This window comes from Lagenorhynchus albirostris, chromosome 5 (assembly GCF_949774975.1).
Source record: "Lagenorhynchus albirostris chromosome 5, mLagAlb1.1, whole genome shotgun sequence".
Lineage (NCBI taxonomy): Eukaryota > Metazoa > Chordata > Mammalia > Artiodactyla > Delphinidae > Lagenorhynchus > Lagenorhynchus albirostris.
Genome location: NC_083099.1, coordinates 83,944,170 through 83,971,443, shown reverse-complemented (window position 1 = coordinate 83,971,443; position 27,274 = coordinate 83,944,170). Strand labels below are relative to the sequence as shown.

At 40.8% G+C, this 27,274-nt stretch overlaps 1 protein-coding gene across 1 annotated transcript in view; it reads left to right on the top strand.

Annotated features, from left to right (window-relative positions):
- The window catches only part of GAP43 (growth associated protein 43), a 55,369-nt gene that overhangs the window by 981 nt on the left and 27,114 nt on the right, over nucleotides 1-27,274 (top strand). Inside the window, exon 2 of the mRNA XM_060149486.1 lies at nucleotides 12,379-12,988. Coding sequence (XP_060005469.1) covers nucleotides 12,379-12,988 — 610 coding nt within the window. The remainder of the gene's footprint in view (nucleotides 1-12,378; nucleotides 12,989-27,274) is intronic.

Below are 27,274 nucleotides of genomic sequence, written 5' to 3'. Positions count from 1 at the left end.
CGTTGGAGTTTCACAGTGCCAGGCACGAACTTGGTGTTCTGTGTGGCTCTTTGGGTCATAGAGGGTTATGGCGCATCTCATAGTTGTCTCTGCATCAAGAAGAAAGGAAAGGAATTTTCATTGACTTTAAGACCTCAGAATCAGACTTAATACCTCCTTAATTTTACCCAATTACCCAGCCTAATTGTTCTGGCTCAAAGATCAGGTTATCATAAATCCTTGGAAGGTAAATTCATCTGGATTAATCCAGAAGTTGGAGAATCTGCTTACCTAGTTTCAAAAACAGATAAGAGGGAATTTTCTCTCTTTGATGGCTTCAAAGGGTGCAGTGTTTTCCCCCTGCAGAACCACAAACCTGGTTCTTTGTGCCATGATGAACACCGTCACTAAACTCCTGCAAGGAGCTGTGTGGCATAAATAGTATGATTTTTTTTTTTTTTTTTTTTTTTTTTTTTTGCGGTACGCGGGCCTCTCACGGTTGTGGCCTCTCCCGTTGCGGAGCACAGGCTCCGGACGCGCAGGCTCAGCGGCCATGGCTCACGGGCCCAGCCTTTCCGCGGCATGTGGGATCTTCCTGGACCGGGGCACGAACCCGTGTCCCCTGCATCGGCAAGCGGACTCTCAACCACTGCGCCACCAGGGAAGCCCAGTATGATATTTTTTGAGAATATAGTCAGAGCAACAAGTATGACGTCCATGGAACAGTTCTAGATAGATTTCCCTATCTGCCTCAGTACAATTGTGAGTCAAGTAACAGGGATGCTTGGTTTAAGAAAAAGGCAGTGTTTAATTCAGGAACTCTGGCTGGATTTACATCCTCAGCCTCGGGAATAAATCTTTACCACCTGCTCAGCCCCTTCCCTCTGATAAGCATAAGAGTGACTCCAGTTTATTCATCTGCTTTTCTCATTTAATTAGATAGTCATGATTCCTGACCTGAAGCCCCCCCCCACACTTCCCCCAGTATTGCTTTCTCTGCTCTCTTATATTTTCTTGCTCCTGCTTTCAGAATTAATAGCAAACCTGGTCTCTAGGCTGTTCTCAACGTCTCAAGTGTGAATCTTCCCTGTCAAGATCTTCACAAGGAAAATGAGTCACAGCATCGCCTGGGTGATGAGGTCATGATACCACAGTCCCTGCTTTGAAAATGTATTTGTACTTTTCTACTGTAAAGAGATTTTGACAGGGGAAGATGAAATTGGGGTGACAGCTCTGAAGCTGTCTTTTAGACACTGGTAACTAGCTCAGCCTTGGCAGGCACTGGCAGTGACAAAGTCATGCTCTGGATTCTCCCAGCCTGCACTCCACTTTTCACCCTGCCTGGGAGCCTGGAGAAAATGTCTACAGAGAGTAGACCAGCCCTGTCTTTCTAGGGTCATCTTACCTCACGTGCAACCTGAGTTCAAATCCTGGCTCTGCTACTTACTAGCTGTGTGATTTAGTTATTTAATGTCCCTGTGCCTAAGTCCCTTCACCTGTAAAATAATAGTACCCATTGCATAGCTTCACTAGAATTAAATTTAATAATCTATTTGTAGTTGGCACATAGTACTATATAATTTTCCAATTTATTATTAGAATTATTTTCTGCAAGGATCTGAGGGTACTTTATAGTACCTTTAAAGAGGTTTTTTTTAGGAGAGCATTTATTATTTTTATGAAATATGCGTAGTCCTGAAAAATTCCTCCATAAGCTATCAGAGATAGAAAACCATAAAATATTTATCAAATAATGCACCCAATCCCTAGTCTCCAGAAGGCAGCAATTTTCACTTCACTTGTATTGTCTTCTTCTAGGCAATTATTTGTTGAGTTCTTAAATACCAGGCATTATAAAAATACTATTTTCTTTCATCCTCAAGAAATTCTGCACAGTAAGTATTAGTATCCCAGTATGAGGGATGAAGAAGCTGAATTCTAAAGAAATTAAGAAATTTAGGAAGACATATGGGAACATATGTTTATGTATGACTGATTCACTTTGTTGTAAAGCAGAAACTAACACACCATTGTAAAGCAATTATACCCCAATAAAGATGTTAAAAAAAAAAAAAGAAATTTATTCCAGGTCACACATTTGAGCCATGGCTGAACCAGAATTTGAACTCAAATTGAGCCAAAAGTTATGCCAAACCGTGTAATCAATGAATGTCAGTGCCCGATGACTTAGAGAGAATTTGATGCCAAAAACAAAGGGAGAGGCAAGAAAAGAAGAATGACAAGAATAACAACATTAGCAAATTTAGACTCAGGTATGATTTACAGATTTTTCTAGGGTTTTGTGTATTTGCCCTTCAACTATCCAACAGCTTGGGGAATCGAAATCCAGTTAAAATGGAAATAAGTCTATTTTTCTTGAAACTGTACACCATTTACCTGACATCCTCACCTCTTTCCACCAAAAACATTCAATTGTTCTTTCCACGCATGGAAGAATAAAACAACATATCTTGTAGAATCAGAAAGAAAACATAGCTGCTCTTTTTTTTCTTTAGATTTCTCAGGTACTGTTCTAAATGTGCAATCACTTACCTGGTGATTGATACAGACCATTAAGCCATCTGCAAACTATTGTTGACAGACAGCAATGTCTCTGCAAAATCATCCCACCTCCTAGATATAAGCGTGTTGTACAAAGAAATATGCTTGCTGTGCCAGTGCAATTCCAAGAAAAATCACCTAGTTCCCCTTTTCAAACCTGTTCCTGCCCCTCATTCCCCCTATATAGAGTCTCTGGAGCCGCCTCTGTTATAAGATCAGAAATATAGACCAATTCTGTTCATTAAAAAGTAATTCAAGGGCTTCCCTGGTGGCGCAGTGGTTGAGAGTCCGCCTGCCGATGCAGGGGACGCTGGTTCGTTCCCCGGTCCGGGAGGATCCCACATGCTGCGGAGCGACTGGGCCCGTGAGCCATGGCCACTGAGCCTGCGCGTCCGGAGCCTGTGCTCCGCAACGGGAGAGGCCACAGCAGTGAGAGGCCTGCGTACCGCAAAAAAAAAAAAAAAGGTAATTCAACTAGTCTCAGTACTGATATTAGGATTGCTACATATTCGGTGACACTTTTTTCTTTTTTCTTTTTCTGAGTGTTTAGTGTTCAATTCTTAGACTGAATTCTCTGTTAGGTTCCTTAAAATGTAGGGAGATTGGAGGCCTAGGTTTAAGACCTGTTCTAGCATTTGTGGGGCTTTCCGTCAATCCGGGATTTGGTTTCTTCATTTTACAAAGGGGACAGCACACTTGCTCAGCCTACTTCATTGTAATTCCTCGAGGAACTTTTTTATGAGGTGGAAAGTACTTCATAACCTGGAATATAAAAATTCAAGTTACTGTCATTTTTTTTAAAGCAAATGGCGTCTTGAGTTCTCCATCTCTCATCAGCTAGGCTTCATGATGACGTGCGCTCTGATGACATGTTATGCACCCCCCTGCATATTACGTACACTGCCACTCAGAGGGGCTTCACTAACTAGCCAATGGGGGTACACTGGGTAGAGCTGGAAATCCCAAATCTCTATGTCCCTCTTTCCTCAGGGCCACATGCTCCTAAGCTAATTCCCCACAAAGTGTCTGGCATCTGCATCCACAGCTTTTACCAATGATGTGTAAATAGAGGAGCTCTCAGAACCTGCAGGGCAGTTGTTTTCTTGAATGTGGAGGGGATATACCCAGATGGTGAGATAGAAATATGACATAGTAGCTATATGAGATTTTTTTTTGTGGGATGACGGATGTCAGGTAAAAGGTATATATTTTGAGAACGAACAGACTTCTAGTCTAAGTGAATTTCCATCACCAAGTTGCTGGACCAGGTAGAGGTTTAGACATGGATAAGATTAGAGAGGGTTGGTGTGTGTTAGGTGGTAGAAGAGTGGGATTTATCCTTGACAATGTAAACAGATCTGCCCCCTTCCCAAGGATAGGAAAGAACTAGATTGAGTATGTGGCATACTTTAGATGGTTTTTTGCTTATCTCTCTGAGGATGAATAAGTTCTCGTGGACTCAGTAATGGTAATGTAGAAATTACTCTGAGATGAGAGTGATGATGACAATGATTATGATGAGAAAATTAGCTGTCCCTGTTTGAGCACAGTCAGGGACTGTGCTAAGTACTATATATACATTAACTCATATAATCCTCACAACAATCCAGTGAGATCGCCCTGTTACTCCCCCATCTTACAGATAAAGAAACTGAAGTTATCTTGCCCAAGGTCAAGAGCTGGTAATTAAGTGGCAGAGCAGTGATTTGAACCTATACATATCTAACTCTACAGCCCATGTTCTTACCCACCAGGGAATATTGGCGTCCTACAATCTATTTTAAAAAGCACTAAACAAGGAGTGGGCTTGAGGGCAGGCCTGGTCTTTAGAAGCTGGATCACACTGAGCTCCTTTCTGTTTCCTAATTTACCTCGATTATAAAACAGGCACAGTGATGTGTTCCTCACATGGTTATGATGAGAACTGAACTGAAATACTAACTTATATGTGGTATACTCATTATAAAAGTAAGAGGCGGGGGCTTCCCTGGTGGCGCAGTGGTTGAGAGTCCGCCTGCCGATGCAGGGGACGCGTGTTCGTGCCCCGGTCCGGGAAGATCCCACATGCTGCGGAGCGGCTGGGCCCGTGAGCCACGGCCGCTGAGCCTGCGCGCCCGGAGCCTGTGCTCCGCAACGGGAGAGGCCACAACAGTGAGAGGCCCGCGTACCGCAAAAAAAAAAAAAAAAAAAAAGTAAGAGAGAGGGATATGGCTGCTGGAGAACAGTTTGACGAAGGCCCAGAGCATTAGTTTCCCAGAGAGAAGCACTGATACCCAGCCAGTTGGCTGTGTACTGCCCATTTACATGCTCTCTGATCACTAACATAACACGGCACATAGTTACTTAACAGCAGCTCCAAATAACTATTTCTGGAGCATCAGCCACGTGCCAGCACTGTTTTAGCCACCAAGGCTTTGAGGATTGTACAAAACCGACAAGGTCCTGCTTCCAGAGAGTTTGTAGTCCAGGGGAAGAGTCCGTTAAAAATGGAATACAAATATAAGTCAGGAGAATATGAGCACAGAGAAGGAGAAACAAGATAAACAGACCAACAGTGACAATATTTGGAGAAAGGCATATAGTAGAGCGGATGAGGAATGTCTCTCTCACTCACTTGTTCACTGAACAAAATGTATCAGGTACTGCTGACTTAGAATGTAATAAATTACATTTCATAATGAAAAAGGTTTAAATAAGAAAAAATAAATCAATAATCACTATTCAGTAGAGCAGGAAGAAATAGCAATTTAATTAAATATTTATCTCATCATGTTTTATATTCCTGAACACCCAACCAGAGACATTTTGTGGCATCATACCTGAAAGGAAGGCAGTTTTTGGCAGAGTTACCTGGGCCTTCTCTTCCTGCTGGTTGGCTCTGAGCACCTTCTCCAGCAGCTCTCGGGAATGCTCAATGCTGGGTGGAATTCCCCTGTGATGGTGGTACAATGGGCTGTCTGCTGGTTAAGCAGCTTTTCTATCTTTTCCCAGATGTACTGGCTGCCTGCTCTTCTCTTGTCTTTCCCCAGTTGTTAGCAAAAGCCTCACAGTCCCTCTCATAGTCTGGTGTGTGAGTCCAGCCTCTTCAGCAGCCTGATAGGGAGTCCCTCTATCTTGTTCCCAGCTCAGTGGCCACTGTAGGCACCCAGACCTCTCCCAGAGCAAGGTTCAGTATCCCCTCACCTTGCCCACCTCTCCCTCCTTCCAGTGTGCCACTTAAGAGGTAGTGAACGACTTGTTGAGGTAGTGAACACTGGTAACCGTAGTGAACACTAGCAGAGGTAGTGAACTACAATCAGCAACTCGCATCAGGGGGTCTGCTTTTGCTGCTCAACGGTCGAGCCCCTTCCTTTCAGAGTTGACTCTCAGCAGGTATTTGCTTAGGCATCACTGACTTTGACCCTTTGTTCAGTTAGGTGACTTATATCTCTGTTTGCCATACCTAAAGCTTTTCTGAAAGAGTTTAGTTAAATTATTCTGTCTAGCATGAGTCCTGAGAGATAGACCAGCATAAGTATGTGCCTCATCTCATAAGTATGTGCATCTCCCCAGCCCCCATCTGAGGAAGAGGGGCTTCCTTCCTTGAATATCTAAGGGACTAGTCATCTCCAGCCTACAACCTTAGGACATGGGGCTCATTATACAGATCAACTCTAAACAGAGGGAAGGAGAGAGTCTCCAACAATCCTCTATGAATATTTTCACCTCTTTAACTTATGAAGAAGCAGAGATATATATTTGAAAAATAATTTGATTGCTATGATTCCAGACAACGCATGGAGAAAATGAATGTCAGTTGTTATATCTTAGATTTATTTCCAAGTGCTTTTAAAATTATTATTATCAATGTCATTTTGTGCCTTCTCTCCTTGTCTGACTCCTGTACCTTTATTTCCATAATTGGCTTCTTTGTTCAACCTCACTGCATGAAGTCAGTTCCTCAGTTATGTGTTGGGGAAACATATACCTGTCTTAGACAGATGCTCTTGAAGTCCATCACTGGGAAATGAAGGGTATTAAAAGTTGACAAAATGGAATCCCATATTAATTTGCCTATCATCATCTTTCTGAAATGGCACTAATTGAGAGGTTCAAATTTTGGATTCATTCAACAAATATTAATTGAGCATCTGCTATATGCCAGACACCATTCTAGAAATTGGAGATTCAGCTATGAATGAAATAGACAAAGTGTTTCATTTGCTGACTTCTGTCTGTTAGAAGGTGCCAATGATAATATGCCCTTTGCCTCATCTCCATCTTTGTGGACAGCTAGAGTTCTACATATACAAAATAAAATAAAAGATAAGTCTTTTGAATGGAAACTGAGTTCTCCGCCAGTAGTACTTTATACTGGGTTGAATATGCCACTTCATATTCTTTAGGAAGTAGCTGGACTGTACATGTTAAATAAATAATATATGAAAGTGAGCTGAAGACCCATCTTTTGATCACCAGCTATTTTCTGAAAAGTTCACATTACTATTCCAGTTTCCAATGTGGGATATTTGGTTTTCTATATAGTCAGCCAATCAATGAGCATTTCTTGCCCACTTAATTAGGACTGTGGAGCTGCAGCGTTATGCTGCACACTTCATCTGAAGGGGAAAAGAGAATCCCCTCGCTACCACTGTGCCAGGATTTGCAAAGTCACTCTTGATGTCTCACGTTCCCCTGGAGAATTGCTCAGTTGTCATATGTCAGTGCTCCCACCTGCCCAGGAACTAAAAGAAGACTCTTCACTGGACTGAAAATCAGAGTTTAAAAAAATGGTGGCCATTGCTGGCAAATGCACAACTGTTTCATTATACCTACTTGCATCCTGCCCCCCAACCCCTCACTCTCTTAGTTGGATTTTCAAACCACATTGAGTGTTAAGGGACCCCTGTATCCCAGCTGTGCCTTTTAAATGACACCTTCTTCCCTAGAACTGCCCAGAAACCTGAAGACACTTCCGCTACAGAACTGGAGAAGGTTTGCGCATCCTCCTTTGGCTCCTCCATAAGGGGCAGTTCTCTGGACTTCTGATCTTTGACTAGATTCAAAGCAGGTACAGAAGCTCCACTGGGAGCTTCTTTAATACTTGGACATTTCTCCTAAAGTATATGCTTTCAACTGTGCTCAAAGCCAACTAAGCTGAAAAATAGAGTGAAATTTTCTTATGTGAATTTCACCTCACTAAATTATTAATAAAAACTAGAGTGAGCCATAAGTAGGTATTTGTTAGATTTGTACATATCCACCCACACTTTATTCTGGTTCTGATATCCCTGGCCTTTCAATTTTGCTTCTCGGAAATATCTTTTGCTCAATCAAATTGAAAATATTTTGGTTTACTAAAGATGTTCTTAGAAAGAAGAACTGGTGCACACTAATGATTTTTAAAAGCATTTAAAATTCAATCCTGTTTCAGAGAAAATTTGAAGTATTATCATCGTAGTGTTTAGAGCTAGCAGAAGTAGATTCAGGGCCACATTTTTCTGTGCTTGGGAGGTTGAAGTAGTCCTATGATAATTAGAAATAGTTAAATGAATTGAAGTGTCCCAGATGAATGGATGACGCTATTTTAAGTCCTGAAAGTTAGGCATTTATAGATTTTTTTGCCTAAAGCTCTTTTGGAACATAATAAATGCAAATTTTGGACATCTTAGACTGAACCCTAATTTGTTCACTCTCTCCTCCCCCAAGAGGAAAAGGAAACTATTAACCAGAGCAACAATGTTGGGTATGAAATAGTACTTCTTACATTTGGCTTTCTTATCTGTGATTCTTAAATGTTGATGAAAAGTATTGCCCTTTCACCTAATGGACTTTAAAATTTGACCAGATCCCAGCAACTTAGTAGAATGGTACCCTTCATCTTCTTCAAACCAATATTCATCCAAGGTTTTAGCCTTGGTTGAACAGTTAACATTTCCCATACTTTGTTTCCTTTAAGACTTCATAAATTACAGAGTTCCTGAACAAATTAATCAGTAAAAATTCTAAACTATAGCAATGAAGATTCCTGGAAAAAAAAAGTATGGCAACTAATAATGATCCTCTTCCTACACGTAAGGAACTGCATTGGCATGTCCACATTAGTTAATTCATGGATAGCAACAATTCCATGTAAAAATGAAAGACTTTTATCAGAGCTCAGCACAAAGCTTGTTTGTGGCAACGCTGAGTTTAAAAAATAAATCTATTTTTATGAGACTATGAACTAACTCTTTTTAGCCATTAAGTACCAGAATCCCCTTTTTTCTGGACTTCCTCCATCTCTAACTGACATATTTAGACTATTGGCCTTGCTTTATAGACAGGTGTAATGTCGGGTGTCTCCTTGAATTCCTGGGGAATTATTGATTGTTAAATACTATGAGCTTATTTTTTTTAAGTGTATTTTAAAAAGAGTCCTGTGTGGATAGATACAGTCTCTGTCTGCTCACTAGTGTGTCTGTGGTACCAGCATAGGCACTCAGTATTGCTAAATGAATGGATGAATCAGGATGTTGACATGATGCTTTATGCACAATCGGCTACAAGAAAGACTAAGTTGTTCTGGGTCACGGGTGCAATAAAATTGGACTTGGGGTTGGGTGGGAGGGGAGAAGACCTGAGTTCAAATACAAGTGGGGCCACCGACTGATTCACTCATGCTATCAAGTGAAACAAGTGACAACTTTTCAGGGCACAGTTTTTCCCTTTTAGAAGCTGAAAGGGTTGTGCTGAATGTAGTGAGTAATCTCCAGTTTCTCTGGGCTCACATGCTCTTTGTTTTAGGCAAGCTCTTCTATTTCCAGTTGGGAAGAGGTCTATGTAGCCTGACATCTTGGGGTTCCCCCACAGCCAGTCTTGGGAAATGTTCTCTTTATTATTGTCACCTCTCTCAGCAAAATACACTCCCAATGCAATTACCTCTAGCACTGTGAAAGGAATTTTACCAGAAAATAACCTATAGTTTAAGCCATATTTATGGAATTAATTACAGGTACAAAAGAAAGACAAACACATCCAGAATTGTCTGGCCTAAGACCCAGTTTTAACTTAAAATATTCTTATTTCTGGATGCCTCTGTTCAATCACCTCATCTTAGGCTGGTTTCCTCCCTCCCTTCCCTTCCTTCCCACTCCCCTTCTCCCCTTCCTTCCTTCTCTTCCCTTCTCGTCCCCTTCCCTCTTTGTCTCTGTCTCTTTCCCTCTGACTATCTGTACAATTTGTATTAGTTGTCTATTTCCAACCAATTTCTAAAATCCAGTTCCCCTAAATCTCTAATAATATTAAGTGGCCCAGCAATTCCTCCTGGAGAAGCTGCATGCCTGTGGGGGTACTTTGACCACCTACTTGGGTATCCAGCTCTTGCAGGATTGTCTCACTTCTCTCCTAACTATGGTTTTTCACATTCTCTCCCTTCCTGCCCACACCTTTCTGTCTTGTGTCCCTTATACTCTTGGATTTTTCAGGTGAGACTGATCCCACAATCTTGGCACCCAAGTCTAGTCTGAGCCTTTCTAAATAGTCATTTCAACATAGAGGCTGTGCACAGAAGCTTAAGTCCTGATCACGTGGAAAGTTACAGTGGCAGATGATCTGAGAAATTGAGAGAGAGAGAGCGAGAGCGAGCGAGAGAGAGAGAGAGAGAGAGAGAGAGAGAGAGAGAGAGAGATTGGAGTTGGAGGTGTAAAGAACTTAGAGGGGCTCTTCCTTTATCCTTGTAAAGTATCTTCTTTATGTCATTCAGACTCTTGGCTTCCTTCTTTTTATGTTTTCTAGCGTTTTAAGTTTCATCTCCTTTTCTCTGTGTTCTTAAAGAGAAAAGGGTGATGTAGCTTTCTTGAGTCACCAGAGGGTTTTTTCCTGTCCACTTGCCTACTCTGAAAGAATTGGTTTGTTTACCTTCACAAGGAGCAGTATTTGTATTAAAGAACCACTGCGCATCAAGGCCCAAGTACAGATGTCCTATCATGGAAGATGGTGCCTCATTCAGAAAATGCAAGATAGAGTAAAATAAATTAACAACATCTTGGCTGCATGCTCCATTCACAACTATTAATTTAAGAGGGTTATGCTGCCACCTCTGAGCAGAGAGCTCCTGGCAGGGACAGCTGCTCCCGTGCCCCAGATCGTGTTGTGTGCATCCCAATAGGAGTCATCGAGAGCAGTAGGAGAGCGGGAAGGTGGTAGTGCATCAGAGCACTGAGCGGTGTGGCAGCATGGCACTGGGAAGAGGCAGCAGAATGGGCCCTTCCAAAGTGCTTTCATGCACTCCTTCACTTTTTGTATGGATACGTACACCATTAACTGAGGAAGAAGAGAAACTTGCCTTGAGTTTTACTGGAAATTTATTAATCCTGCTTTTACTCTCACATGCAGCTTATTTTCAAAAATACCTTTGTATACTCACTAGCATGTTGATGGACCTAAGCAATACAGGCCCATATGCTTGTCCAAAGAATGTCAGACAGGTCTACATCATGATGAACAGGATCTGGGTCCCTCAGGCAGAGCTTGTATGACAGGTGGAAAGCATGCCTTGTGTTGGCCTGCTGTGACTTGCATCCTAAACTGGAGCAAAAGCCAAGGTCAGGCCAAGGTCGAGACTGGGGCCAAGCAGAGGACTTGGTACATGAGAAGCATTCTTTAATTATTGGTCTTTTGCTGCATTGTTCACTGCTGTATTTCCCTATTGCTAAGACAGTGTTCTCAGAAGTTAACCAGACTTATTGTTGCAATATATACAAATGTTGAATTGCTGTGTTGTATACCTGAAACTAATATAATGGCTATATGGGGACTATAAGTGACCACACTGGGGCACCATAGTGGGCAACGGAGCTATATAGAATTCTGAGTACTTGCCTAGGCATTTCTTTTCATGACTATACCTTCTATTCCTATCCTGTGATTTAATTTCCATGTGGAAAAAAGTTATTTGCAGCCCATGTTACGTTGTAACATGATCAAATGGTAAAAATTTTGTATTCTAGTCTCTTGCCTTCAGTGCTAGGATGGCTCTGTTGATGATAATATAAAACTAATTTTAAGTTTAAATTGCTTTGGGAATAAGAAATTGTGATTTAGTGAATATATGCCACTCTTTCGAAAGCGGAAGCAGTGTTTTCCACTCTTTTTTTAAAACTCAAGAATAACGACCATTTTCTGAATTCAAATTTTGAAGGCCTGGTATGTTCATTACTGATGTTGGACCACATACAGAGGAAAGCAGACGTCATTTTGTGACCAGCATTCTGACTTGTCACATCCTGAACAAACCCCTCAAAGCCCTGGAACTCATCTGCATTTTGCACAAGACCCTGATGGAATTTGCTGTTTAAACCTGAACCATATTCTTTGCCCCGAACCTACTGGTTTCCTGATGAGACCTGAAATCTTGGGGAAACAAATAGGCTTTTCCACAGTATTTTTTTAAATCATAAGTTTTTCACAGGGACCCTCTCAGAAACCCTGGAAAACCAATATCTTTCAGAGGTCACTGATGAAAACCTAGGCTGGGTGGACTTGAGTTGTCAAAGTACATCCACAAAAAGGCTGATTTAAGTTTAGCAAAGGAGAGACATTGAGTTGGGGGAAGAAAGACATATAAAATAATGCCAGTGATTCTGGAAGGCCAGAAGGACATTAATTTTCCCAGAAACTAATGTGTTCTCTCCTAAATTCTTCATCAGAAAGAGAGGGGGCTTGGTGTGAATTTCCAGGGTATTGCTGATTTCTTAACTCCAAGTATGGAGCCTGGCACAGAATAAGTCATTCAGTATGCATTTATTGAATGCTGTGATTTGAAGGAAAAGAACATTGCTCCATCTCTCCTTTTTTCCCCCCCTTTTCTCCATAAAGGTTGAAAAAAATGATGAGGACCAAAAGATTGAACAAGATGGCATCAAACCAGAAGATAAAGCTCATAAGGCCGCGACCAAAATTCAGGCTAGCTTCCGTGGACACATAACGAGGAAAAAGCTCAAAGGAGAGAAGAAGGGTGATGCCCCAGCCGCTGAGGCGGAGGCGAATGAGAAGGATGAAGCCCCCGTCGCTGAGGGTGCGGAGAAGAAGGAGGGAGAAGGTTCCACTCCCGCTGAAGCGGCCCCAGCCGCCGGCCCCAAGCCGGAAGAGACCGGCAAAGCGGGCGAAACTCCTTCCGAGGAGAAGAAGGGGGAGGGCGCCCCCGAGGCTGCCACAGAGCAGGCAGCGCCCCAGGCTCCTGCCCCCTCGGAGGAGAAGGCCGGCTCTGCTGAGACAGAAAGTGCCACTAAAGCTTCCACTGACAACTCGCCGTCCTCCAAGGCCGAAGACGCGCCAGCCAAGGAGGAGCCTAAACAAGCCGACGTGCCTGCTGCTGTCACTGCTGCTGCTGCCGCCACCACCCCTGCTGCAGAGGATGCTGCTGCCAAGGCAACAGCCCAGCCTCCATCGGAGACTGCGGAGAGCAGCCAAGCGGAGGAGAAGATAGGTGAGCGACCTCCAGGGTCAGACGCCATGGGGGGCCAGGCCACCTGTACTTGGGGGCCTATGTGGAAGCCCAGGCCCCCTGTGCCTTCGAGGGAGAGGGGACATTTCTAGAAGGTGTATTCAGGAAATCAAGGGAAGCTGCGCTGAGTTCCCCAAAGTGGCAGGGCTGAGAGCTAACTCTGGCCACTACGTTCCCAAGTATCTCCAAGCCTGAGAAAGAACTTGGGCAGGTTCGTGTAGCAGCCGGTACTAGACAGGTCTGACAATTACCTTGTTAACTGGATTGGCGTAAAGAGTAAAACTAGATAATCCTGGTTGAAAAAAGTGGGCTGGATAGACTTAGTTTAATAAGTAATTACTGAGGCTACGTATATTTTATGGATGGGAATTAGCTAATGTGATTATTTAGCTCTGGGAAGTGCCTGGTGTAAATGCAGCCAACTCCCTCTTGATTCAGATGATGTAGTTTGTGAATTACCAGCAGCTAAAACATACTCTCAGACCACCTATTCCTAGCCCACAATGTGTTTCTGGGCGTTCTCCCCCATCAGTTGGTGAGCAGTGTGCGTATGTGTATGTACGCTCAGAGAATGTTAATTGTAACATTAATCGGGGTCAGACTAATCAGGAAAATAAGTCTGTTGATGTTGCCAAAAACAAAAGAAAAACCCCAAATATAGAACACATTGTGAAGTCAAACATAAATTATCATTTTATTATCAAAGACACTACTTTCTACCATACACATACATAATTGAGGGTTGACTGTGATTTTAAAAAGTTACTAGATTCTCTTTGGTTTAGAGCTCTAACCTGGAGTGTTTTCACTATTATTGCCCAAAGAGCCTGTGCAGAATTGGAATAGAGCATTCACAGTACAAGATAAATTTAAGGGAACTTTACCCCTCAGCACTAGATCTGTCCCTCCACCCCAACCCATCCATAGTGGTGAAGGAGGCCAATGGTCTCCAAGGTCTTTCTCTAGCCTAGTGTGACCCATGAATACCTTTCAGCCCCAAACATTAAAAATAAAGTTGCTTCTGTGCCAGTTGAAAAGGTTGGGTTTACTCCTTTAGAATTTAGTGATTTAACCCACTATGTGTCCAAGGACCCAAATTTGGGCACACACCCACACTGTGCCCTTGGGAAAACACCTACACCATGAGGATGCTCTGGGAAATGCCTTGCTATCTGACCATTAGATTGAGAAAGTAATCATTGAATATTTGCCATGATATCCATCTCTCCACATTAGATACTGCAGGATAGTGGAAGATTATTCTAGATATTTTCTGGTCTACTTCTTTCATTTTACCCCCCAAATTCTGTGAGTAAACAGCCAGATTATATTAACTATTATTGTTATTAGCATTATCTAACCTCAGATAAAGCACACACCTCTTTCTACCAGTGGCTCATCTTAAATCTTTATTCTAACTATATACCTGCCCCAGGGGCCAGACCTTGAGGTTAAGAAGATGGGAATATTTCCCTGGAAAAGGTAAGGCATGTGATAAGAATGGTTTTGGTTTTAATTTACTCAGCAAAACAAACCTTGTTAACTACTCTTCTTTAGGTTTAAGTTCCAGCCTTAGATACAATGGCTAGAAATCACTTTGCATATGACCGACTACCTATTGGTAATTTTCATAAATCTTAGAAATTAATCATGATTTTAAATATAGAAAATATTTGACATTACTCAGATCATATTTTTAAACTGGGATTTCTGAAATTGTAAGTAGAGACAGAAAGACATAATGTGATTTTAGGTATATGCTCATGATTTGGAGTAATAGAAAGGAAGACTGCTTGAATCAATGGAAAGTCTAAAAATAATATATTTTAAAGGAAATTCAGTTTTATTATTTTTCAAGTTATGATAATTCCAATGAATCAATGAACTATTTTATGTAGTACATGCTCAATAAATGTCAAGTGATGAATGAATGAAAATTGGACAGATTCAATTTATAGATAATAATTTGTTTACTCATTCATATATTCTTTGTGCAGCCTTGCTTACTCCATTCACTTATTTAATTAAGAATGTGTCTGGTCAGTAAAAGCAATAGGGATCATGCTCTGTCCTAAATCTTACAATTTCTGACTAAAAAATGCCTCAGTTAGTCTGAGCTTAATATGTACATTGAAAGGTAATTGAAAAGTGTAAATGAAGTTCAACTTGAAGGTAATCACAAAGGGCAATTTATTTTACATTGTTTCTGAGCTTTGGGTAGGTACTGCCCTCTTGGTTAGATCTTGAAATGCTGCCTATAGCTTCTTTCTGGACCGATGTATCTATTAGCCTTGCCTGCTGTAGGTGACAAGCACAAATTACCCAAATATGATGAGTCTTATGGAATCACAGAAGCTACAGGTGACAAGGAGATTTGTCACAGCATAGCAAGCCCAAATTCCCATGGGCCCTGTACCACATTTTCGTCTATCTCGTATTGGATTTCATTCTAATCCTGGTTAAAAGAACAATATTCCCAGTTGAGCACTACTGTTTGGGAATGGACGGCTACCCTGGGTGGCTTTAGGATTCTGTGACTGCCTGGAGGGGTGTAGAGACAGTCTGATACGGTGGAGTAGGATTGGGGGGCAGAACAAGCCAAAAGAGAGATTCAAGACAAAAATTGCTGTCAGTAAGAGGGTCAGAATTTTGGACCACTCTGATCACTACTTTAATACAAACAGGAATTCTTTCTAAATTATAAATGTTTTCTTTATTTTACTTCCTTTACTATTAGTGGGTTTATTACAGGTGGATGCCACTTGCATTAGGACATTTGGAACTTTTTTTTTCATTTTTTTTTTTAATCCTCCAACTATATCTTCCTGTCTCTGCTTTGCCACTCTGTTTGCACATCTCTGCATATGTCTATGGCCAAAAAACTTCCGTGCATTTCTGATGATGATTCCTTTATAGGAGGAGAAGTGTTTGTGGTATCTTTAGGGTACTGCCTCCTTTCAGCCATGAGGAGAGGACTTTCAAGCCTCTTTGAATGATAATGTCTTTGGTATCTCCTGCTGGACAGTGCTCATTGGACTCACGGTAGAAGAATTCTCTGCTATGTCTCTTCTTCTCCATGATAACCCGCTGACTTTCCCTAGTAGAGGACTCCAAAACTTCTGCTCTGGCTATATTCAGTGATGTCGTATTACCAAGGGAACACATCCCGGAGGCTAGAAATCAGAGATGTTGACTGGGTAGCTCTCACAGGGCACTTGACTAGCACTAGTAGAAAGTGTAACTGGGTTATCCTAGATTTTCTGTATGTTGATTTTGGCTGCATTTTATTTTCGTGGTCTCTTTACCCTTTTCTAACTGAGGCCATCAATAATGATCCAGGAAAGAGAGGAGTTCTATTCATCATTCCTCTGAATAGAAACTCAGTATCTTTCTACCTCTCTTCCTTCTTTTTCTTCCTCCTTCTTCTTCCCTCCCTCCCTCTCTTCCTCTCTCCCTTTGTTCTTTCCTTTTTCCCTTTCATTTATATTAGCTTTCTACCATGCTAGGCATTAGCGTCACAAAGATGCATTAGTGATGGTCGCTGATCTTAAGGAGTTCTGATTTGGTAGTAGGCGTGGGATGAAATTCAGGGAGTGGTTTTGAAAACTATCACAGTAATAATCTCAACTCAGTTAAATTCTACAAAAAGATATGGAGTATCTTTATATGCCAATATACTGTGGGACAAAATATGGATGAGACAGTGCTTCTGCAGTTTGCTACATGCTAAAAAGGTTTTATGTAATGTGTGCCTCTATAGCCAAATTATTAGCAAAAGAATAATGCAAATTTTATAGTTTCTGGAAAGATAATTATGTGTAAAAAAATGAAATACCCAACCCACATTTTTGGAGTTGGAGAAATTCTTTACTTTCCCCAGAACAAAATGTTCCAAAGGCCCAAGATAACCATCCATGATATTCTTAGCTCTCCAGAGGATAGACCCACTTCCACCACACTCCGTGTTACATGTGAGATTAACCAAGGATATTTACACTTATTTGACACAGTGCCTCAGAAGCAGTTTTGATTTGATATGTGGTTTCAACCACTTCCCAAGTTTATACACAATTCATAAAGAGTGAAAATTTGGGGTGTGAAAGTCCATAAATGCTATCTATAAAACAGGAGCACCCTGTCAGCTACTCAGTAGCATGCTGCTTAAATACTGTTGATTAGTAAGCTTTTATAGAGCACTTTTATATTGCTCTAGTAATCATTTTTATTGGCTTTTCTTGAAAACACTCCAGTGACATTTGATAATATTTTTCTTTCTGCTTTTACATTCTGAGAACAGGGGCAAAGTAAATGAATATTCTGCCCACAGACACAGTGACAAAGTAGGGGTCAAACTGATAGACCCCCTAAATCCTCACCTTAATCTTGGCCTTGCAGTTCTTTACCTCTCTTTTAAGGTGCTATGTTTTATCTCAATTCCTGCGTTTTCTCTATCTTAGCAGTTGTGAAAATTTCTGATTATTGTCAGGAAATACTAGCCAGGTCCTAGGACATTCTGTGCCCTCCATGCCCAGTAAGATATAGCAAGGAAAGAATGCTGGAGACCAGGAGTATAGCCTCAATAATTTTACTAATGAGATGTGTGATATGAGGCAAGTCATTGCTTCTCTCTGGGCTTCAGTTGTCTCTTCATTAAGAGAAGGGGTTAAGGTAGTTGGTTTTTAAGGTTTAAAATATATAGTTTCTACTGAGCCTGCGCTCTAGAGCTCACGTGCCACAACTACTGAAGCCTGCACGCCTAGAGCCCGTGCTTCTCAACAAGAGAAGACACCGCACCGCAACGAATAGTAACCCCCGCTCGCCGCAACCAGAGAAAGCCCGCACGCAGCAACAAAGACCCAATGCAGCCAAAAATAAAAAATTTAAGAAATAAACTTTAAAAAAAAGATCAGCCAAGTAAATAAATAATAAAATATATAGTTTCTATAACAGGTAGCACTTAATGAGCATTTATGAAGTGTCAGACCCGGTGCTAAGTGCTATGTGGGGATTATCCTATTTAATCATCAGAACCATTCTGTGGTGTAAGTGCTTCAATTTCCCCTTCCACTTTTACAGATGTGGAAACTGAGGTTAAGAGACATTGAGGCACCTCATCAGCATCAACAGCTGGCAAGTAGCTAAACCATGAGCTGAACCCCGGCAGCTTGATTGCCGAGGTCATACATTGAACCCTGACACCCAGGGAGAAATGAAGACGAGAGGAATGTCTAAGAACCCAGGCATCGTGTCCTAATCTAAGACCATGCCCCTCATTTGTATAATTGGATACTCCAGACTCTTGTCTGGGAATCATTAATGATTGCATTTATAGGCAGGTATCCAGTAACTAACCACACTCCTTGGTCATAACTTTCTCACAGCTCCGTCACCCCAGAGTTATTGGGGGTATTAAACTGGTTTTGAGTCTTGAGTTTTTAGTTTGAAAATCCTTCAAGTACTGTTTGATTAGGCCCCAGAGAGCTGTAAGATCAGTTAAAATTGATTGTTCTTAACAGGAGTACTGCTGACTCCATTAAACATGCCAGAGCTGAAATTTAGAAATTGAAATGTTCGGAATTCAATCAGATGAAAGCAATTTCATGTATTCTAGACAATTTCTATCCTAAATTTATCAGAATTAGTATCTTTCAAAATTCTTGTTTATATTGTTGCTCCCTTTTGGCCAGCACATTTCCAAAGGACCCCCAATACCTTTATATTTATAACTAGAATAGTATAAAGAACTTAATAGGTAGAACAGATAGGAGAGCAATCACTGTCTCTTCAAACAAAAAATTTAAGCTTTTAATAACTTTTTATATTTAATAACTACTATCACCTTATTAAAAAAGCCAATAAACAGAAAAGCATGTAGCTCCCCCAATTTTAAAGTGGTGAAACTATATTTGGAAGTGAAACTCAAACAATATTTCTTAAAGTGTAGAATATTTTTCAGACACTAATGCATGTTTATCAAATATCTTTTCCTCATTTTTCTCTGCATACACACACGCACACATGCATATCTACCCAATTCTGAAAGGATTACAAGGAGGAAGAACCAAGAGTAGCAAGAGTTACATAGTCCATTTGGCTGAAGATGGGGAGAGAGCAGAACACCCGATCTAATGGACTAGAAAGCACTGAGTGGTCGTTACTCTTATTTTGTCCTCACAATTGTAGCTTCATTAAGTAAAGAATGAAAAGCTTTCTATAACCAGGCATAAAAGGAAGGGAAGAAGGAAAGCAATAATGCTGCTTAAAGCTGCAAGACTGGAGCCCTTGAAGATCTCCCAAGACTATACGGTTTACAGTATGCACAGAGGAGGGAAAGGTTTGGAAGGATGTGTAAGTTTTGCCAGCCGTCTTAGTCATGTTTTAATTTTGTGCCCTAAGGAAATGACTGAATCAGGTGCTGAACCGCAGACCAATTCATATCATCAAGAACATTTGGGTCACTGCTTTCTTCAAAAAGTCTTTAGCCAGTTGTTAATCTCACAACACTAAAGCTTGGCTCTCTAAGCAAATAATTTATTTTGAGGCTTATTTAAAAGAATTGCCCATAAATTGTTTTCACAAGGATGATGAATAACATCATGTTTTTTAATAGATCCAGTATCTTGTAGGAAGTATATAGAGCAAATGCTCTGTATTTCCAGCATAATAGACTAAAGACTGCCTATGGTCAAGAGACCTGGATTCTTGTTCAGATTCTGCTGATGATTTCAGGACAGCTCTTTTGCCCTCTAGAGGAGCCTGGTTTCAATATCTTCAAAGTAAATGGGTTCAACTAGGTTTTCTCTGCTTTCTAGCTTCAGAAGGCAAGTGTGCAGTGGTAGACTAAAGAGGCATCTGGAAGAGTGGGCATATGGCCTCTTACTCAACCATTCTCACTTCCCTGTAGTGCCTTATTTTCTAAACTATTAGATAGTGGGTTTAGGGGACAGGGCAGATAGTAGAAGAAGTCTGGATGGACAGGCGAAGATTTCAGGAAGAGACAGCACTAAGAAAGTTTATGGTTACACTGGAAGCCCAGGAGACTGCAAGGAAATCTCAGTGGAATTTTCTAACCCACCTTACACTTGAGATTGAAAATAAAGAGTTGACAATGATGTTTTCAGATATGGTTAGACTTGCTTTTAACCTCCCTGAGATGGAAAACTACAGCTCGAGTGGCTATAATTTACTGTCAATAATTTCACTTTCATCTTAGACTTAATTTATTATTAGTTTATTTTTTAATACCCATATTATTTCATTAAAGTAATTTAAACAGCTTCAAGGGTATATAAAGCCTTGGATTCTTGTATAGAGCAATGGATGCATTTGACAGACAATTGTGGTTGATAAGCTTTTCAAAGATTTTGTCAGTAGACCTTCATTAAAACATAAGAATGATAGGAATAGGCCTAATACGACTTTCCTCCAATTCTGTTATTTACTGTACAGTCACATAATTGGATCTTCGACCATCAGTGAAACTGACTAACAGGCCCAAGTGTTTGGAACTGGGTTATTGTACATCCCAAGAAAAGATGCAGTAGGTGATGCCCAAGTTAGATATGCTTACTCAGCAATTCTCACATGTATTGTCACTTTTTGAATCACAAATTAGGAGACTGTGGAAGATAAAATCTTTTAGTTCGATCATCTCACACCATTCTATTTGGAATGGAAACTGCAGTATCTTCAGGGGAAAAGAAAGTACCCTAGGAGGGCTATTTGCCTTTCCTTATGAATCATGTTCAATATTAATGTTCTTTCCTGGAGGCATATATATGGTCAAGTAAGTCCTGAGGCTAATTTTTTGTTTTTTGTTTTTTTTTTCAGTATGAGTTGGTAGAATCTTTTGGAATTCGGAATAGAAACCAGAAACGATTCACCTAAGTGGTCCCTTCTGTGTGTCTCTCAGAGTGGAGATGAACATTTTGATAGATCCACAAGAATATTCTCTTTGCCTTGGGGTATGAAAAAGTGAAGAATATAATTTAGATATGTTTTAGGACCGTATCCATGACTATAGCATAATTGTCTGCCAACTCACAAGCACATACATACACATACACACACACACACACACACACACACACACACACACACACAGATTCAATATGTAGGGAAAAGCCTGTTCAGAGGTTCAGGCCATTAGAGAAAATCTAGAAGAACAATGAACTACACATTTTTTCACTCTTCAGGCCAACAAGAAGTGGAAAATGGCTCCAGGCACATCTCTCTGTCTCTTAGAGGGGGTGTGGGGAGAGTAAAGCTCTTTTCTCTGCTGGTTGTGTTATTGAGACGTGTTTGTCAATCTACAATGAGATGGGGAGAGCTAGGCATTAGGATTAAGGCTACCTATGATGAAATTTATAGTGTATGAAAATTAAAGTCCTGATTAGGCTAATTAGGGAGAGAGAGTCCAGGAAGGCTTCTTGGCGTAGAGTTACTGCAGCTGAATCTTGAAGGACAAGATGTATGTAATAAAAAGGGATATCTTTTATTTAAAAAAACTCGAGAAACCGCCTTTCATTCAAATTAACACAAAAATACAGATAACTTAAGTCATGTCATAATTCAGCAGTAGCTTTCGAAGATTAACCATCAGTGGAAAAAGTAGCTCCATCGTGTGTTTTGTTTATTGTTGAAACTCTTGCCCCTATAACAATGGGAAATAGAAGGCAACCAGTAAGTATTTGCTGAATGAATTAAGAATGAATGAACAGGGACTTCTCTGGTGGTCCAGTGGTTAAGACTTCGCCTTCCAGTGCAGGGGGTGAGGGTTCGATCCCTGGTCAGGGAGCTAAGATCCCACATGCCTCGCCGCCAAAAAACAGAAGCAATATTGTAACAAATTCAATAAAGACTTTAAAAATGGTCCACATCAAAAAAATCATTAAAAAAAAAAGAATGAATGAACAATGTTATCACAGTAGAGAAAGTACTAAAATTGACCTAAAAGACTGGATTCTAACCTTAACCTAATTCTAACTTTAAGCACTCAAATTACTTCGAGTGTGAGTTTACCCTTTCATAAAACAAAAATGTTGGACAGAGGGTTTCCAAATCACTACCGTTTCTAAGATAGCTCAACAATGCCCATTATGACACATTCCAACTTCTTTGCAGATTCTAAGTGACAAGGGGACGCAGACACTTGCTCAAACAGAAAGCTGTGCCGCTGTCCCCCTTTCTTGTATTTTGGAAGCTGAATACACAAGCTTCCCAGAAAGTTCTGTGGTTACTCAGGGGCATACATCATCCTCGAGGTAGCCAGAATCCACACCACTTAGGGCTTCAGAGACCAATGTGAGCATTTTGCATTATGTTCAGGAACATATTGAAAACTAGAGGAAACCAAAGCTGCTCCCTTCTGAAAGCAGGTGATTAATTTCATTCCAGCCCCATGAGTGACCTGTGTGGCTCTTGCCAGTGTGTGACAGGTACACCCAGGGAAGGAATGATCTGCCAGTTTCCTTGGCACCTTTTCCTCATCTGACACGTTTAAGTAATCTTTGCAGGGTGTTAAGAGTCTCCTGAACCTGCTGTGCCCCTGCTATAGGGTGAATTGTTAATATGTTCCCAAACTAACAGCGCTGGGACAGAGACCAGAAAATAGTCTTTCCCACTCCCGTTGCTGATTCTCCTTTTCCACAGTAGTGTAAACATAATTTGCATACAGCTTGTGAGCTGTTCAGACTGCAGACCACAGGGGACATTGGACTGGGAGGCTGAATAGATTCCCCCTGCCGCATGTAAACTGTAACTTGCAGCAACTCTCATGTATTTGATAAAAAGACAGAAAGGACTCCTCTTTGTGAAACTACTCTAGTTCAATTTAAAGGGCTAAGAAAGGCCAGGTTTAGCAATGTGATTATAGCATTCTCCCCAGTGCTGTAATCAGATCCTGTGAGAAAGAAAAGCAGTTATGAAAGATGTTTGTCTCCCTCCTTCCTTCTCCTTCAATACAGGTGGCTTAACTCTAGTAGGTGGAGAAGAGAACCTGGCTTCTATGGGAAGATACAAGCCGGTTTCCTTTTTCTAGCCTGTTTTTAAAAAAGGAAAAACAGAGGGTAAAAAAATGAAGCAAAACCTTGTCACTTTCTGATTGGCTGTTTATGTATGCTTTTTACCCCAGCAGAAAAGTAGACATTTAAGATGTACCATTGTATTTGTAGTACATGGAGAGTGGTCTGGATACAAGGCTGGTGTAGTTGTCAAAGTATGTAACGCCTGGGAGGAGGAACCCTTCTCTGTTTTCCTAACATCCTGATAGAGCAGGTTTTTGTAAGAGTGCCATACAATAAGTGAAGAAATTGTTTTGCATGTTCAAGATTAATCTGGAATTCTGGTTACATGTTTATCCCATTAGGAGTCTCCACCAAAAGGTTAGTTTGAAATATGAGTTAGAATGAGCATTTATCACACTTTCAGATACTACTGAATAATATTTCTCTTTCCCACTCCTCTCCCTATATTTCTCTTAGTCACTGTCTGGCCATCTGCCCTGAGGTACATGATGATTGTGACTATACATGGGTATATGTTGCAATGTAAAAAAAAAAAAAAAAAAAAAAAAACCCAAAACATAAAAATCATTCATGATTGATGGTTTTATTAGATATCTGCAGTAATGTGTTGGTAAACTGGCTCTCAAAACAAAACAACAAACAAACAAAAAACCCCAAACTCAAAAAGCCCTGATCTGTAGTGTTTGTTGCAAATACACCCACTGTGGCTGATTTCAGGCTACCCATGTGTTGCCAGTGAACACAGTTTGGGAAGCGAGGCTGACAACTTGCTCTCAGTAGCCAGTGGGAGCCAACTCCATCGTATCCCAAATCAATATATTTTCATAATTTAATAAACTTTACTTTTGGTAACTAAAATACTGGAACAATAATTATCAGTTCCCAAACAATGTATTAGTATGGAAACACACAAATATCAATTTATAACATTCACTTACTTATATACATATGTATGTGAGGCCTTGAGAACTAGTTTTAACATTTGCAGTGAATTCTGTTGTGCATTGTACCCTTATTATAAAGGTTAAGAAAAAGGGTAAAGTTTAGGATTGCAGTAATTACTACTGAAGGGATGGATGGATGGATATATGCCCTCAAAAATGATCTGAGCTACATCTTTTTAATGAATTGAAAGGGCTTTTATCTTTTCAGAGATGAATTCAGCATTTGGATTGAATTGTGACCATGGCTGACTTTTCTAATTTCTAGTGCACAGGAAGGGTTGCCTCTTTCCTTTCCTCCTAGTAATTTTTAGTGCAGATGATGCTTTTTTTTTTTTTTTTTTTTTTTTTTTTTTTTTTTTGCGGCACGCGGCCTCTCACTGCTGTGGCCCATCCCGTTGCGGAGCACAGGCTCCGGACGCGCAGGCTCAGCAGCCATGGCTCACGGGCGCAGCCGCTCTGCGGCATGTGGGATCTTTCTGGACCGGGGCACGAACCCGCGTCCCCTGCATCGGCAGGCGGACTCCCAACCACTGCGCCACCAGGGAAGCCCACAGATGATGCTTTTAATTCTAGGCAGAGCATTGTGAAGCAATGAATTCACAGACGGTATGATCAGATTAGGGAGTAATTTTTGAAGAGTGAAGCTTTCAAAATTTTTGGCCTGGGCATCATTTGTTCAAATAAGTTTCAAATATATATACTAATCCCCCAAACAGAGCTGATCTGGTTGAGAATGGTAGGGGGAAATGGCGATGGCTGGAGAGGCCCAGAGTTCCTTTTACTCTGCTTCTCTCCCTCCCGTCTAAATGGACCTTCTCTGGGCTCTGAAGTATAGTTTGAAAAATATAAATTTAAGGAATTTCTCTGGTACTGACTTTCTACACATGTCCAGCAAAATGGTCAAGTCAGGTCTGAACCTGTCAGTCTCACTGTAGTGGTCTTCAAAATGAGTATGAATGGCTGCAGTCACACTGATTAAGTAGTAGGTTCTGTATATTATTTAGAAGGTGAAGAGAACTACCCCCGCACCCCATATTGTAGTGCAACTGTTTAGTCATAGATAGGATTGGTCTGAGTAGCCTCCAGGCACGGTGTTAGGTACATTAAACTATGTTCTATTTTCTTTTGGTTCCAAATAGTATTAAAGCCATGCAAATTTATTTTATAAACAAGAAGCCCAAGTTTTACTTTCTGAAACCTTGTTTTAAAATCCTAACTCAGTGAATTTTGAATCGTTTTCCTTGGAGCCCTGAAGTTCAGGGAGTAGGACCTCAGAAGTGGTTTCTGGGAATTAAGTTGTTTCACAGAGGCCAGGTTGGTGGGCATCGGGGTCCTCTACCATCCCACAATCCCCTATTCCTCCACTGACTATTTCTGGATCTTAGTAAAACTTTGGCATTTTAACTAATAATAATTGAAAATTACTGTTGTCAACTTAAGGCCATTTCAAAAGCCTTTGAGTTTTGGCATGATTAAAAGTCAACTGAATGTAATTCGGAACCCATATTTTAATTCGGGCATCACTCTATACTCAGCTTCAATTGTTTGTTTTACAAACAGATGATCTTCCCAGATACAGGACTTGTTCAAATTCTAATTGTTCAAATTCAAATAGGAATTGTTCGGATTGTTCAGATTCTATAAGAATTTGTTTCTTATTCAAATTGTTAAAAAATGGAAGTTGGATGACTCACCCAGGGTTACTTACCAAGGCTAAATAAGATTACTACATCCATAGCTTCTGAGTCTTAAACAAAAGGAAACAGACTAATAATGCAACAATATTTTTTAGTTCTACTCCAATTTGCAACATAATTGTATAAACAAAACATTCTCTCTGATGAGATACCACTTAAGGAATTCCATCTATGTAATTGTGAAATAGCCACAAAAATAAGATTTCTAGAAAGCTAAAGCCCAAAATCTGTCTCAAGAGTTCTAAAAAATCTGTCACCTTTCTTTCTTCTGCTCCTCAATCCCAGTGAATAATGGATGTCTGTGCCTCTGTCTAAAAGGATGCCGAAAGTGAAATACCCATGTGCAACAGTCAGTTCTTATTTAACTCTGCAGATTAACATCCTAAATGTCACTTGAATGATTAACATCATGTTGTGAAACAGCCCAGCTGGGTAAAAAGGAGTAGATCCAATAATGACAAGATAATCTTAGGCTTAGGGTTAGAGGGGTTTTGACTTGTAATTTCTAACAGGCAACTTGAAGACCGCTCATACAAAGCTACAAATACCTTGCACCTATCCATACAAATCCCCTACACAATACCTTCCACTGTTTACCTTTGGAATGAAATCTAACTTATAACCATGACCTACAAGGCCCCATATGACCTGACTTCTGCTTCTCTCTCTGATCGTATGTCCTACTCTGCCCTTCCTCACTCTTCTCCAGCCATCCCACATTTCTTAGTGTCTCTTGAACACACTCAGCTTGTTCCTACTTAGGACCATTGCATTTGCTTTCTCCCTCAATCTTCCCATAGCCACTTCTTAGCCCCGAGGTCTCCATTTGGATACCACTTGCTCAGAGAAGACTTCCCTGACTGTTTTGACAAGAACAGCACCACACCTGCCAGCCCCATCAGTTCTACCCAATTTGTGTTCTCACTATCACTCTCAGTGTCTAAAATGACTGTGTTTATCTACCTAAAGTGACTTCTCTGTCTCTCACTAGACTTTCTGTTCCCTGAAGGCAAGGATGTGGCATCCTTCAGCACAGCATCCCCAGTGCTCAGAATGGACCCCAGCATGTAGATAGCCCTCAATGGACATCATTGATTAATAATATGAATTTCACCTATGGAGAGATTTTTCTTCGTAAGCAACTTGAGAAAGGAAAAACATCATTTTAATTTTGAAATGTGAAGACCCGCCAAAAAAGCTAAGAATTTTTTAGGCAAGGGTCCAACTTTATTGCTTACAGCCAAACTCTCATAGACTTTATAAATCAGGATCCTCTTTTCCATGACTTGTCATCCAGGCAGCAGACACTTTGCATCTGGAGGAGGGTGTTTGGCTCAGAAGGGAAATTGGTCTGAGTGTGAAAAGAAGTTGGGACCCCTAGGAAGAACCAGGTGAGGTGTTGGTGGGAACTCTGCCCTGAAGAAAGACGAAAGAGGAAGTAGAAGGGTGCAAGAATGGGGTAGAAATTGGCAGAGGAAAAAGGGAGAAGAAAAGTCCAGCAGTGGAAATATCAGAGGGGACAGAAAGAAGAGAAGATGAAAGGAGAAAGGGGAGAAAGCAGGACTGGAGGGGCAGTGATGGGCGGAGCAGAGGAGAGGCATG